Source organism: Dermacentor andersoni, chromosome 3 (genome assembly GCF_023375885.2).
Source record: "Dermacentor andersoni chromosome 3, qqDerAnde1_hic_scaffold, whole genome shotgun sequence".
Taxonomy (NCBI): Eukaryota; Metazoa; Arthropoda; class Arachnida; order Ixodida; family Ixodidae; genus Dermacentor; species Dermacentor andersoni.
In genome coordinates, this window is record NC_092816.1 from 1,924,572 (window position 1) to 1,940,727 (window position 16,156).

Genomic DNA, 16,156 nt, shown 5'->3' on the forward strand with positions numbered 1-16,156 from the left:
CATTTTTCTCGTCGGCGTCGTCGAGACGGTCCGTATAAAGGAATGCATCATGTAACCGCGAAACGACAACGGACGAAGAAGTAAACGCACAGGACAGACGCGGAAGTCCGTATAAAGTCCAAGGGCGATAACACCATCGACGCGCCGTATGCGGTATATACGAGTGCAAGCGGGCTAGAGGAGCCGATGCTCACAGCTCCATGTGGTGCGCGCGAGGGAGGAAAGCGGAGAGAAACCGCGCCGTCTTCTGTCGCGCGAAAGCCCGGGGGTATCGGCGAGGGGAAAAGGGGGTCGGCGTTAGACTCGGGCAGCAGCTGCCGATTGCGCGATCAGGTGCCAAGGGAACTGGTGATCGCGGCTCAACCTCGCGCAAGAGACTAAAGTATGTGGGGAGGCAGAGCGGAAGGCAGGGGTGAGCGGCTTCCACTTCGCCAGCAACTGTGTATTGGCACGCGCCGCACGCAGTATATTAGAGAGTATTAAAATAGGGGCAAGAAAGAAATAGCGTCGAAGCCACTGCGCATGCGCGAGACGCGAACTGCATTTGGTTTTTACGTTGTGAACGCTATTTCACCGATTTAACGGGACCAAATAGCGGCCCCAAAAGCTTTGCGTCAGCAAACATGGCGGCACCCATCGAAGCGACGGCACTAACCTAGCACCAAACTGGGTTCGATTCGTGGTAACGCGTGAAGTTCGCAAGCTAGGAGAAGTGACTGCCGTTATCGCTTTCTCTCAGATAGAGTGTGTTATGAAGATTGATTCATTAGACGCCGCTGATTCCGAATTCTATTGTGGATATTATGGCTCGTAGACCTAACACGGCTAAGCTTGGCTGGTAAAGGCACGTAAGTTGGTTTGCTGAAAACTAAGCAAAACTAATTGCTTGCTGCTTACAGAATAACCTCTAAATTGTAATTAAACGCGAATACACGCAAGTCAAAAGTACTATTCCTATCATAAAATGGTATTTTTTTTAAATATTTCTAATAGCTTTCCATTGACGCCGTATAGTGGCGCTGTCAGCGCAAGACGCTATCCGCAAAAGCAAAGCCCTATTCTAAAGCTCTTCACTCCTGCGTGCCCCAACGCAAACACCCGCAAAGTTCTTTGGGGCCCCTGCACTAAAACTCTTAATTGAAACGATATACAGGCGGCTCCTATCGAGCAAGCTGTGTTCTCGCTGCTGTCTGCGTTGAAGCGACAGACAGAATCAAGGTAATTTCGCTTGCCGATGCTGCCGCGCTAAGTTGTTCCCGCCAGCGTTTTGACTAGTGTTCGCGGTCATCGACTGTGATCTGTTCATGTCTGCCTGTGCGCGCTGACCCAATGCTTGTTAATTCACTTAGTAGGCGAATGTTTCTATGTTTATACGACCGATAAAGCTACTATTCTTGCTCCGTATAGCTGTCTACTAATTTGCTATCGAAATCGAAGGGTCGCCTTTCGGGCGGAACTGCGACTTTTCTTGAGAGTAAACTCCGCGCGTTAAAAAATGCCAATCGGGCCACTCTGTGACGATGGGATCGATAGCAGCGAAAGCTGACGACAGTGCTAAAGCTCTCAAACGAAAACCAACGTGATTTCACTGCCATTCCATCTTCACAGAGTGGAATAGTTGTCATTTTTGCGTTACGAGTCTGGCGTCGTTACTCGTTCGGAGGTACCCGGGCTTGCGATTGTCGTTTTTGTTGAGCATCGCGGGAACGTTCTTCGACGGTGGCAGTTTCGCGCCGACGCTGTTAAAATTGTCGTTGCTGTTCCCTCCGGCGCTCCTCGTACGCATGTTGTTTTTAGGGTGTACGAACTATATGTGTCCGCCCCATCGATAACCCCGCTGTTTTCAGCGCCGATACCTCTCCTGCTTATGCGCTGTGATAACCTTGACGCCACGCTATTGTTCACGGAGAGCGTTCTAATCTATTCCGCATTATGACATCTGCGACGCGGCACTGCACCCGTAGGGGTTTGTTAGAAATCGCCAAGTCCGCTTATGTTGCCGGACGCCGAAAAAACTACGGAAGGTTAGTCATGTACAGCTGTCGCTGTAAAATAATGCGGTTTAACTTTGTGATTTTGTGCAAATAGTAACGCAGCTGTGTGAAACACACTCCCACAACCAGGATATGTTGGCGTCCCTCGAGAACTCTATGTTTTGCAACTTGGAGGCACGCAGGCAGGTAGAGTGCCGTTCTGTGAACGGTGCTTGGTTAGAATTCTTAGGTTGGCACCAACTATATTTATTGAAGCGTGTGCCACATCAGCCACACAGCAGGTAAGTGTATTTTAACCGCTCATTCGAGTGATTTCCAGGTGTTACTTAGCCAAGCAGAAGAAATACGTTAATTGAGCATAGAATGCTTTGGCCAATAGTCATAGCATCTCTGTAACTCTTTAGTGGGTCAACAGCGTGGTTCAAACTCACTGGAGAGGCTAGTAAGCAGGTCTATGATGCTCATTGGCCAAGATGCTTCCTGTCTAGTGACCTGGAACGTCTCCAAGATGCCAACATAGATGACACCGAAGACGCGCTGCGCTATGCACGCCATGAACAGAAACCAGCTGGAGAATGCCGCCACCAGCCAACTCTGGTGGGAGTCAGCGCCATTTCTGGGCAGCATCACGACGACCCGGGAGCCGTCCTGCGAAAACAGAAGTGCACGACTAAAAAATATGCGGATCCCACGCACTGTTGGGATCGTCATAAGCGAAGCTTTCTGTGATATGTTTGGTTTGATGGACGATAATCAGCAGTGATGTTGAGGGCGAATGTTTAATTTCTTCAACGTTCAGTGCAACTCGAGAGTGGTTAGTGGATGGTAAACGTTGCCTTGAGTTCACCACTGGCGTTCGCCTGCGTAGTAAATAGAACACACAGCGAGACGTGTTTGTTGGGCGCCATTGTTCATAAGCCCCTAGAAGGATACCAATGTCATTGCCGCACATGACATCGCATCGTGGCGGACGTGTTAAACATTATCTGAATTATACGGCTGTATGCACCCAAAGACTAAATCGAATTGCGAGGAACGCCATAGTAGCGGGCTCCAGGTGAATTTTGATCCCTTGGCCTGCCTTCACGTGCACCTAAATCTAATGGCGTTTTTCACTGGTCGATTCGGAGCAGGACTTCTTGCTCCGTGGCAACTATTCCAAATTTCACTGGTCAATCTGGAGCAGGTTCGCGCTTTCCGCTAGTCATTTCGGACCAACTCACTCCGCGCCGGATCGCTCTCACTTTCTCCAGCATCGGTACGCGGATTCGGGCGGAAATAGCTCGCGTCACTTCCGTCTTCGAGCGAAATCGGTAACACGTCGGTATGCGCAACATTGTGTTGCTCGCAAAATGGCTGCTGCAGAGCTCACGTTTAGCGATGAGAGCTCGGACGACAGCGATTACTAGGTGACGCAGGTGATGTACGAAGCCTTCTATGCACGTTGTCTATGCACAATCCTTGCGGGCACGACATGGAAATGGCGGACTCATTAACTGCCGCGGTCAAATTACGCACGAGAGACGGCGACTTTGGTTGCCGTGGAAACGTACAGAGCGGAGGTCGGCATGGTTTCCGGAACCAATTTGTGTCACGCGTACGCAGACTTCCTGTCAGATCCTCCTCGGAGCGTTTTTGCTCTCCGCTGGCCAATGCGGTTTTGTGAAACCCGAGCGCTCGCTCGGGGATTTCGGCGGCCGCTCCAGATCGACTAGTGGAAAACGCCATAACTACACGAGCGTTTATGTATTTCGGCCCCGTCGAAATTCGGTTGCTGCGGTCAGGATCGAACCTGCCTAGAGCAACGCAAAAGACACAACGCTACCGCGCCGGACACGGAAGTGTTGATTTGACGTACGGACGCTTCCGTAGTGTTGCCTAGACGCTACGGTCCTTTAATGCGGCTTTGCGTTTGCACGCCCTGCGTCGGTTGACCGCTTGACAAAGTTGCATGGTGTTTATTTTTCCGAAACAGCAGAAACCTACAGTACCGTACTTTTATCCACTTTGTTCACAAGCACTATCTGTTTTGTAGCGTCTCCTTGCCCTCTCCCTCTCCCGTCCTTTCCCCAAGTATGCGAGCGGCGCATTCACTCGCTTCGTGACTGCGTCGGTTCTACCCATTATCTTCTTCTTCTCACTACCCCTTCTCTATGTAATGAACGAGAGGAGAGAGAGAGAAAGAGAGAAAGCAAGGACAGGAAAGGCAGGGACGTCAACCAGAAGAGCATCCGGTTTGCTGCCCTACACTGGCGGTGGGGGAAGGGGGTATAGAAAGAGGAAAAGGGGAGAAGAAAGGGGGTAACCGAGGGGCCCGGTTTTTATTAGTCATATCATAAGAGACCAACAAACACTGACACCAAGGACAACATAAGGGAAATAATTACTTGCGCTTAATAAATGAAATAAAGAAAAGATAAATTATTGGAAATGAAAGTGGATGAAGAAACGACTCCCCGTAGGTGGGGACGATCTCACAACCTTCGCATTTCGCGTGCGATGCCCTACCAATTGAGCTACCGGGGCGACATTTCCCATCAACTTTCTTGGGTACTTATGTTTCCTAGTAGAACCCTGGGAGTGTTAGCCAGCGCCACCACTCACAAACCCCGGCGGTGGATGTGGAACATCATTTCTGCCGCACGCGTTATGAGAACGTGATTTTTTCGGGTGAAGGCGACCGGTCAATTAACCCACACATGCTACCTGAAGGGATCAATGTTGCCGGATTCGAGGCCCTTGTTATGGAATGAAGGAGAAGAAAAGGGGGTTAACCAAGTGGCCCGATATTTATTAGTCATATTAATGAAGCCAACAAACACTGACAGCAAGGACAACACAGGGGAAATTACTTGTGCGTAATAAATGAATTAAAGAAACGATAAATTAATGGAAATGAAAGTGGACGAAAAAAACCACTCCCCGTAAGTGGGGACGATCCCGCAGCCTTCGCACGCGAAGTGGATGAAAAAACAACTTGCCATGGGTGGGGAACGATCCCACAAACCATCGCACGTGAAATGCGAAGGTTGTGGGATCGTTCTCCACTTACGGCAAGTTGTTTTTTGCTCCACTTTCATTGCGATTAATATATAGTTTCTTTATTTCATTTATTAAACACAAGTAATTTCCCCTATATTGTCCTTGGTGTCAGTGTTGGTTGGCTTCTTATGATGCCCCTTCTCTACTATTCTAGCTACCTCTCCTCTGGACTGTTGGACGTTGGTACAAAGATAAGTGCTGTAGTTTCAGTAATGATCCTGCTGGAGGGTCACAGATAATTAAAGCCGTTGGTAGCGTATTGGGGCGACGCCCAGGAAACTCCAAAGGTCATTATTGTGACGGCCGTCGATGGGAACCTGCAAACGAATTTCTCGTGTCGCCTTTCCTCTCTCTGCCGCACTCCTGCCAAGTATGCGCACGCTTTGAACCCCCTCCCTAGCAGCAGCAGTGGAAAAGTCCAAGGAAGAGGCAAAGAAAGTTTCTCATTAAAAGGGTCGGCATATTCACTAATACTAGCATGTTACTTGTCACAAAAAGTGACAAGTACTGTTTGAGTAAACAAGACAACAGGAGTCAGCCCTGGGAAAGTGGGGAAAAGAGGCAATCAAAAGTTTCGCTTAATTAATTAATTAATTTAATTATGGGGTTTTACGTGCCAAAACCACTTTCTGATTATGAGGCACGCCGTAGTGGAGGACTCCGGAAATTTCGACCACCTGGGGTTCTTTAACGTGCACCTAAATCTAAGTACACGGGTGTTCTCGCATTTCGCCCCCATCGAAATGTTTCGCTTAGGAGGCACAAACTGCAGGGGCGCTATAACGTAACTCTATTCCAAACAAAAGTATATATTCCAAACTCCGGACGTCAAAATGACGCGGCTGTTTACGCGTATGGGGGCGGGAACCTGCGAAATTTTTCAATCTGCCCAATGAGCAGACTCCGTCGCTGCTGGAAGCGTGTCTTGCTTGTTTTTTACTTGCAAAAGAACGGTATAGCAACTAAAACGTATATATAAGCGCCTAATAAAAGAATAATTGTATGTCGCTGAGAGTAAAATTGTTTTATAATCTTTTGAGGCAAAATAAGTATAAGGGCGCTTGAAAGTAAAGAGAAATATTTCCATTTTTCGAGTCATAGCCACACATGCGCCAATTCTGCATCCAGTCCATTTCGCTATGCACACGTAAGATGGTAGCTACGTGAAAACAGCTGATCGGTTCTCTGGGCCGCACTTGGTGCATTTATGCCCCATAACGCTGCCCGATTAAATGAAATCTCGGCGTCCGAGATGTGCTTTCGCCCGAGAATAATTTTGGAAGCTGTCAACATCATGGAGACTGCGAAATCCTAGTGCTCTTTCTTTCTTTCATTCTTTCTTGTGCTTAATGACTAAGCGGTAGCATCTGAACATCTGCGGTGATCGCGTGGTGTTCACGTTTGCTTTTATTCACATAGGATACGGAAGAATCGATAAAGGTTGGAAGGCAGTACATATCAACAGATAGCTGGTAAGTAAACGTTTTGTATCAACGATCGTAACTATCTCCGAATGTATGTCCTGATTTAAATTGAAGGTGGTCTGTAACCGAGTGTCATTTTTTTTTCTGCCACACGCTGCTGCGCAGTGATAGATTCTCCCTGCGGGCTCTATAGATACTTCTGCTTGATAGAACTTGCACGAGAAAAACTTTTTTGTTCACTAAATTGTGTTAAACTTAACTAACACTTATGTCGTGATGAAATAACAACACATTAAATAAATATAACCGTTACGTTTTAACGGCATGGTTATATCTGAAACGGCACAATTTCCTGGTATTAATTCGCTGCGGTTCGGCGAAAATTGTGAGCAAGAGAAAAAATGGCCTGGCTTAGCTTGGTTAAGCCAAGAATGCGTTGCATATTGCGCGTTTTTTTTTTTTTTTTTTGAGGGCGAGGTATTGCTTTGTGGCACTCGATTTTCGGGAGGAGCGGGAGGAGCGGGAGTCAGGTGGTGGCTGCGGCCGCGCGCGACCACGCGAGTTGGGGCCCAGCTTTGCCTCCGGCTGTCGTGACGTCACGTCACGTGGTTGCGATAACCTGAATGCGCTCTTTGGTAATACTGTATACCATGTTCCACTGTCCTATTTGTATAACCTTTGTTATGTGAATCTTTTTGTCTCTTCTTTATCATGTTTTTTCTCTTTTTTGTTTTTGATGCTGCATGTTTTCTTTCTTGTACTAACTGTAACCCCCCTGATTGAATGCCCTTCAGTAAGCCTGAAGTAAGACTGTAAGGTATTATGAATAAATAAATAAACATGTAATTGAGTCACAGCGATGGCGCGTGCCCATGTTTTGTTCTATGCAACAAATGAAAAACTATTTCAATCGTCTATCGAACGATCAATTTTCTTAAATTGCCGATGTTCCACAATCTTCGGCATGCCATGTAATGCAAGTACAAAGTCCTGGCCTGTCCAGTTACCTTAACACATGTGTGCAAGTTCTCTTAACAGCATGAACAAAGGGACGATGCACCAAAATAGCCATTGCAGGAAGACATATCACAAATATTTGAAATGTGAATAAAAATGTTTGTCAGCATGTGAGTTAAAATAAAAGGGCCCACTGTATTTTCATGCACAAAATCTGATGTTGCAGGTCACCAGGCTGCCTGATTAAGGGAGGCTGAAAATTTCTGAACAGTCAACACACAACACACACTTCATTGATGAGGAGTCCCATGTAGAGGAGAATGGGTTTGCAAATATTTGGAAGATGCATTGCATACGACGCTCAACATGTATACACACTGAGGCAATTTCAGTCTCCGCTCCTCACAGTCAGTGAACTGCCCCCGTGATAAAAAATGTACAATATTCAGCTCATCATTTATTTATTTATTTATTTATTTATTTATTTATTTATTTATTCAAGTGCGTACATATCGCCCTGGTGGCATTACAGTAGGGGGGACGAGGGAAAATAAAGAAACACTTGACAGCACCAAAGTAGTAAATTTAATAAATAGAGGCATAAAATACAGCGTCCTGATGGGCACTGCAGAAAAGGTGTGGCAAGGTAGACAAACACTTCATTGTACCAAAGTAATAAATAAACACAAGCAACATGAATGACTGGACACAAAAAAAGAACAAGCTACACGTACTGAGTAAGCATATCGGAAAACCTTGAACGATCAGCAGCAGTTTCAACAATGTCAGGACGCAGCCGGTTCCACTCACTGATAGTGCGCGGAAGAAAGGAGTTCTTATAAACAGCCACGCGGGCAAAATTTTCTGTAGTCTTTAAGGTGTGATCTCGTCACTCAGACAGTAACTAGTTGCCCGTATCTACTGGTATTTCATTGTACACTACGTCCCACAAAAACACGAGGCGAAATCGTTCACGGTGCAAGGAAAGGTCCACCCAGTTGATTCGACGTTTAATGTCGGAGATGCTGCTGGGAAATTGGTTACAACTAGTTACAAAGCGAACGGCACGGTTCTCGATAGGTTCTAAACTATTAATGAGATGCTGTGAATGGCGGTCCCACACAACGCATGCATATTCATGGATAGGCCGGACATTGGTTACACATTCTGTCAGGTTTAGGAGCAGATTTATGTTTTAGCTTCCGAAGAAGATTAAGAATACCAGACCTATTGATTGTCATGCCAGGCCTGACCTCAGAAATGGCACCCACGGTAACTGGGGTAAGCCTTGGTGCCGAGTCCGAAAAAAAAAAGCAGATGCGAAATATTGGTTAAAGCAGGTTGCCTTGTCTTGCTACCTTCATGTGCTATCGGTGGGATCCCGACCTCATCTGTATTATTTGCCTTTACTAAATTTCAAAATTTTTTTTGGATTGCAATGCCTGGTTCAAGTGAAACAAAACTCTTCTTTTTGCTAATTTGATTTTAGAGTTTATTTCCCTACTCAACTGTTAAAGTCTCAAAAAAACAGGCCAGTTAGTCTGGTCTATGTTAACAATAATCTTATTCAGCATTTATTTGATTCCGAAGCCTTTGTCAGCCATGACAACGTCTCCCTCGTCAACAGAAGGGTTCAAGAAACCGCTTTGCTGAATACACTTATTTTAGAGTTGGAACCTGCGGAAAGATCAGACACAAAGGTGACTGAACCATGCGGTGAAACACCGATTAGTCCTTTAAATGTATATGCAGACTTGTATGATGAAAATGTTGCAGACTACAATGCTAGGGAGCTTGCTGATTGGCCTTTGATTTCTGTTGCATCAATTATTACACTAGTTGACGAATAATTGCGGTGGGATGCAAATGGCGTTACCTCCTGCATCTCCACCTTGGACATGCACAGTGGAATCTAGGTTATCTTAATGAAAGCAGAACTTATTGAAATAATGCGAATTGCTGATACAGTTGCAATTGATATGCAGAACCCATTTGCGAGGTCTTTTTCAAAGAGACCTTAGCGCAACGCTACGAGGAAAAAAAAAACTCGTTCTTCACGGTAAGGCTCCTTGGCCTGCCTGCCCTGCTGGGGTTTTGTTCTTGTTGCTTTGTGCATGAGACCTTTATTTCTCCGTCTTGGCCAGGGTTCAGAACCTTTAGGACACTTTGAAACATCGCGTATTTTGGGAGGCCAATGTAAAATAACATGTCGTCCTTGCTGTGCTTGAAGTGATCAATTGAAAGATGCCTGCCAATTTTCTTCTCCAGTTTCTTTGCGTTTTCTCTTAAGAGATCCAGTTCCCGGCTAACATTTAGCATGGCAAAATTCAACTAGTCTGTTTTACCTTCAGCTAGCTGAAGTTCCATTTCAGTGCCTTGCAATTTCTATTTTGTTGCCTTCAGTTCTTGAGTTGTTTGTAGAAGTAGTTCCTGAAGATTTTTGATTGCTTCTTCCTGTGCCCTGTTGTCTCTCCACCCTGGGCAATCTAAGCCGCAAGAGCTTGGCTGCCAGTCTGAAGAAATGTCCATCTCAGCAGCACCACAAGTGTCTTTGGGTGCGACGTTGACACTTGCATCAGGTGTTATGCTCTGTTATGCTGTACCACGGGCGTGTTGACAGCTGCCTGTTTAGGCATGTCTGTACCCATATTTGGCTGTGGTGCGGAGAGCTGAGCATGATGCTCCTTTGGTGGCATTCTTTGTGGTCTCGGATGCGTCGATTGAGGAAAATCAAATCTGTTTGGTACAGCATTGTCTTTCAGGTGCTTCATACCACATGCATAGTTAGAAAACATATCTTTATCGATGAAATGTCTAGAGCACACCTTCGTGTGGTTGCTTACATAGAATAGATTTCCTTCATCTCTTCTTATGGCTACTAGCCATTTGCTCTTCAAATGAGGATCCCTTGGGCATAGGTAAAAAAACAATCCGGTAAATATGAATAGGTTACAGTGAGAAAGTCTGTAAAAAGTTCAAAAATTCTCATTATTTCAAACTTCTGCAGTGTTCCAAAATCTTATACTGACGAAATTGCGTAAAGTACAGATGGCTCTAAAAAAAGCTGTCCTTACCGTTATTCTCTACTGATGTAGGAGCTTGAGCAGTTAGGATAAGACTATTGTTAAGCAATTTCCGGCAACAGAGTTCATATTTTCAGTTTTGTTATACTGTGGTAAGCAAGCAGTTGCAAATACTTACTAGACAGGCGCAACATGCAAAACCTCTGTTTTATTTGAGATTTAAAGGAAGGTTTTGTGGTTATCATTGCTTAGTTTTCATTCAAGTTTCACAGCATGGGCACATTTTCTGATGCGCATTGTTCAACAAGATACTTCTCAATTTGCTTCCCTGGTTTGTCCAGAAGAAAAAAGAACAATGGCTTCATGCGCACTTCGCCATCGCAGAAGTGCGAGACTGCTGCAGAGACTAGGTATGATCTGACCACTGTCGATAAGTTAAATATTATGCTGACTGTCAAATGTTGCTTTGTTTGTTCCAAAATGTGCGAAATCATTTACGAGGGAATAAAACGCAGGACGTTACGAGTAGCAGAATACCGCGCTTTACGGCCTGCGGCGTGTTACGCGCAACTAATGCTCACTCACACACACACGGGGACGGCGACCAGTGTCGGTAAAACACCGAAAATCAATATACACTAGCATGACACCCTGCTTGAGTCACTGTTAACAACGCGCCCTGCCCGATGCACCAGAGTTTAACTAATACAGCCTCTCTCGTCAGTCTCGTCAACACAACTGCTTCACCGTGTCAAATAATAATGTCAGGCACGTCAGCCGCTTTGTGAACCCCACTTTGAACTTGTATACACACAGTGCCCAGGGTAGGCCAAACGCCGAAGTATCTAGCGTCTAAACGGTCAGCCTATTTAGGCAAAGGCGCCCCTCCTCCAAAAAAAAAAAAAAAAAGAACGAGAGGCTCAGATCGCTGCAGAGATACTCCGACACAAAGCTGTGTGTGTGCGTGTCGCTACATGTATCTATGTCTCGTCTTTTTCCGCGCCTTCTACCTAAAATTAAAAATCAGCAGGGCCATATTTCTATCCTTGAGGTGAGCCCATGTCACGAGAGCTCGCTAAAGATGCACGAAGTGGGTCGTACACCAAGCAGTTGTGACTGACCGCGGTAGTTACATATACGTACACGTACTCACGTTGTTTCCGGGCGCGTCCTTTACGCCACGCTGAGAGCAGAAAGGCACGCAACCACACAATGGCATGACGGCAATATTGTTCTAAAGTAAGCTCGGCCGCGTTCTCGGCGCTGGCACCACAGTAAATCAACCTGGCACGACGGAAAAACAGCACTGTCCGGCGCGGCGAGGGCTTGGTCCGTGTGGACAGAGGTATGGGCTGATCAACCAATGGCGGACGACCGTAGTTCGCGCCTCCGACATTAGGAGCGCTGACTTTTCTAAAGGGTGTATTACTTTAAGTTCGCTCCCCAGTGAGCGTAAAACTAGTAAAGTGGTACCGGTCTACAAGTCACGCAACTGCTCTGATCGTTCCAACTATCGTCCCATCTTTCGAACATGCATCGCCTGTAAACTCCTACAGCATATAATATATTCGCAAATAGCATCGCTTATTGATAAAACTTCCTTCTTTCACAATTGCCATGGTTTGCCGCCTGTTCTGTCATGCGACGCACAACTTTTTGAATTTATTGCCGAACTTCGTCTGAACATGGAATCACCATTTCAAAGTGATGCCATCTATGTAGACTTTCCCCAGGCTTTGGGCGGTATTCTCCATAAGTGACTTTTGGATAAACTTTCCTGCCTTTGCCTGGACCCTCTCGCATTGTCATGGATGTGCTGTTTTCTTACGAATCAATCCCAGTACACCACTGTCGGAAATTGACGTTCAGCCACAACTAACGTGATCTCCGGAATAGTGCAGGGGCCAGTCCTCGGTCTCTCTCTCTCTCTCTCTCTCTCATTTTCAAAGACGACATTCCGTACTTTATTGTAGCATTACAGACAATAGAGACCAGGCAGTGCTTCAAAAAGTCCTATACATTTAATAAAACTTGGTGTTCCAACTTTTTAATGAAACTTAACATCTCCAGTCATAGATTTATGCAAATCTGCCGTAAGTACTCTTAACAATATTACCTGTACTCTTTAAACTCGACGACCATATCCACAATTCCATAATATAGTATTTTCGGTATCATTACCAAAACCAACTTGAACTGCCTAGACCAAGCCACAAAATTGGCGGCCGACACTTCTACATCATTTTGTTACGTCAGACGTAGCCTCATCCTACGCCCTACAGCTGCACGAAAACTAGCCAACGAAATTTACATGAGAAGTAAACTTGAATACGCCTCAGCTATCTGGAGCCTCCACAAGCTTGCTTAATTAACGCTTTAGAATTATTACAAAATCCCACCACCTGATTCAGTTATTCCTGGTGCAGCCATGGCGAAAATGTGAGTGCGAATAAATCATCCCTAAAACTCGAACCATCCGTGTTCCGCTGAGAAATTGCCAAGCTGTGCCTTTTCCACTGCCCATGCTATAACTTCCCACAACTACATGGGAAGCTTATCCCACCAATCTGTACATGTCGATATACTTTTAACTATTGCAACATGCAGTGTTTGCGTAGTTCGGTATCTTGGTTTAATCGATCTTGTTTTACCTAGCGCCTTCACAATGTGGAACAATTTACCAGAGAGAGTTATAACGAGCATAAGCTGATTACGGGTAAACTGCGGCTTATGGGTGCTCTAAAACTCTAGCCGTTTTTGATGACCTTACTGCGCATTTTGACAATGGACGATTTTTACGTTCGGACTTGGTGCGCAGATTTTATTTTGCGTTCTATTCAATGGGCCTCTTAGTTCTGTTTTCAAAGGAATCGACAGCTAGAGTTCTCTATTAAGGTTGTCTCTTTCTTGTCTTCGTTGCTTACTGGAAAACAACCCCCCCTCCCCTTTCACAACCCTTAAGGGAGATGACGTCGCCCCTCTTATTCCGCGGCAATATTAAAAAAAAAAACGCATCAAATGTTCCCAATGACTTTGGGCCAACTAACCATTCCTTGATGCGATGCCTTGGCATGAATGGCCTGGAAGACGGTTGGATGAATGAATGGCGGATTTCCGTTATTACCGGTGACTGATACGCCTAGAGTGCTAATAATTCAGAGCATCTCTGTACGAATCTGAACGTGTATTGCAAACGACGTTTGTACTGGGTTGTTTATTGTATGACCCCCTACTCTTAACACCTGCAATAATACTGGTCGCGCTCATGCTGCAGTATACGTTCAAGAACGAAATAAAGACCAGTGGCACTTAGTTAAAGCAGAGATTTACCAACTGTCGTGAAGTATGGAACTTGTTCTTTTTTTGCGCAAATGTGTAGGGGTTCACGCTACATCATAAAAGAAAGAGCATAATTGGAGTGTAAGTGAAGAAATACCTACTGCGGAGCTCTTTGCGTGTGGATGATCTACCAGGCACACTTCCTGCTTAAAGTCTTCCAAGGGGCACAGGATAAATGCCCATGATAGGATTAACAGCAGCTCTGGCAGCTGGAAACAGCAACTGCTCCTCACAAGTGATTGGCCCGGCTAGGGAAACTTCGAAACTAAATATCTTGGATTATTTGAGACGGCAACAGCTCAAGAGAACTTGTGGACCCGATATTTGAGAGATTCTGTAGCATCACATTTATTTATTCTGTGGAACTCGAAGAATCCTCCCATTTGACCTCCCCGGCTATTTTCCGAAAGGTGACACGTTTGCTTATAACGCAGTGGTACTTACGCGATTACGAAGAAACCAGGTGTTAGACAGCGTCGATCCTCGTTCACTGCGGAAGGCGCGCACGGAGAACGTACTTCCAACGCGGCCTGGCTCGAAGCGACCGCCGTCTGGCACGTGTGCGCTGGCGACGCCTGTGTCGCTCCGTTTGCGGGCACGCCGCCGCTGCCGTACGCATGCTGGCACACGTCCAACGGGAACGAGGCCAAAAGAGAGGTGCTTCTCTAGCTTCGTTATCGCGCCGTCCGAAGGGTAGATTGTTGGACACATACATGTCACTTACGGTTCCGCGTTGCTAACGTATTGGGTGCATAAATCTAGCAGGGCGTCCCTTTTTGTTTGTGCACGGAAATAATAAAGAATAGACTTGCTCCATGAAGTATTAGTTTTGTAATGAGATCACACGCATTTTGTTCCATTTGATAAAGCAGCACATTCAGCCATGCTCAGTCGGCTTAGCGACCTAAACCTAGGAGAAAGGGTGTACAAGTACATCCGAGATTTCCTAACGAATCGGAAGGCCACCCTCACCATGGAATTCAAGTCTGAGGTGAGGGACATGGGCAGCTCGAGTACGCCTCAGCGCTCCGTGATATCGCCCATGTTTCCTAACCTCATTATGATAGGATTGTCAGATATGCTCGAGGACATCGAAGGAATCAATCACTCCTTACACGTGCACGTTATTACGATATGGATCTCGCACGGCAGTGATGGAAATATTTAACACAAATTACAGGAAGTCGCAGATAAAATGGAGAAGTACTTTGCAGGCACAGGGCTTGCATGCTCCTCAGAGAAATCCGAGTTTCTTCTTTACAGATCCACCCTCAAGGGCAGGCCGCCCAAGGGATACATCAACGAGAGAGAGTACGAGGAGATACCCATTCAAAGAATGGTGGCGCCATCCCCATCAATAAAGAAATCGGGGTCCTGGGACTCAACATTCAGTCGAAGGGAACTAACGGTGATTACCAAGCTCATTACCAAGGTCGCTATCGCCATTAGGCTGATAAGGAGAATCATGCACAACTATCAGTGAATTAAGGAGGCTACCATTGTTAGGCTCATTCACTCTTTTGCTATAAGCCACATCATTTACGTAGCTGCGTACCTTAATTGGTACAGGGCAGAAAAATACAAGATCAATACAATCATAAGGAAAGCTTTTCAGCAGGCCATAGGTTTGCCCGAAAGCACCAGTACTGAGAGATTAATGCAGCTGGCCGGGCATAATACGTTAGAAGAGTTGACCTAAACTCTGCAGATAGCTCAGCTAGAAGGACTAGCCGGTACTCGGGCTGGCAGAAGTATAGTGGATAAATTACGAATAAATTACCATAACCAGCGAGGACCCAAGGTTGCGTTGGCCAGAGATATTGGAAGCGAAATTCAAATCCCAAGTTTACCCAAAAATATGCACCCGGAATTAAACCAGGGCAGAGCTAAAGCTCTACTCAATAAGTGTGGCAATGAAGGGAAGCGCTATTCGTCAACGCAGCCGATTGTTCAAATCACCAAGCGTTTACAGCAGTAGCAATTAATACAAAGCAAGAAAGCGTACAAACCAAACCAGGGTATCCAAGGCTGCGGAGGAGGTTGCCATCGCTCTGGGTATCGCTTCTCCGAAATGAAGATACGTTATTAGCGACTCTCAATCGGCTACAAAAAATTACGCCAGAGGACGGATATCAGTTGAGGCTGCTAGAATTCCGAACAGTAAAGCAACCTCATATCATCTAACGAATTTGACGACAAAGAAATCACCTGGTTCCCAGCCCATACAGAGTGCTGATCCACCGGGAGCCCCAACATTAAGAAGTCTGACTATCGTGTTGCATGAGGACTCATTAACCGCGCCCGATTAAGGGAGGGCGGAGGCTCTCACCAAGCGGGAGATGGAACCAAAGTATAGGTATAGAACCACCTCATTCAG

At 45.9% G+C, this 16,156-nt stretch overlaps 1 protein-coding gene across 1 annotated transcript in view; it reads right to left on the bottom strand.

Moving 5' to 3' along the window:
- The window catches only part of LOC126520635 (monocarboxylate transporter 13-like), a 131,919-nt gene extending 117,531 nt beyond the window's left edge, over positions 1-14,388 (bottom strand). The window contains exons 1-2 of the mRNA XM_050169432.2: positions 14,224-14,388; positions 2,426-2,642 (exon numbers count right to left, since the gene is read on the bottom strand). Coding sequence (XP_050025389.1) covers positions 2,426-2,621 — 196 coding nt within the window. The 5' untranslated portion in view covers positions 2,622-2,642; positions 14,224-14,388. The remainder of the gene's footprint in view (positions 1-2,425; positions 2,643-14,223) is intronic.
- Between the last annotated feature and the right edge of the window lie 1,768 nt (positions 14,389-16,156).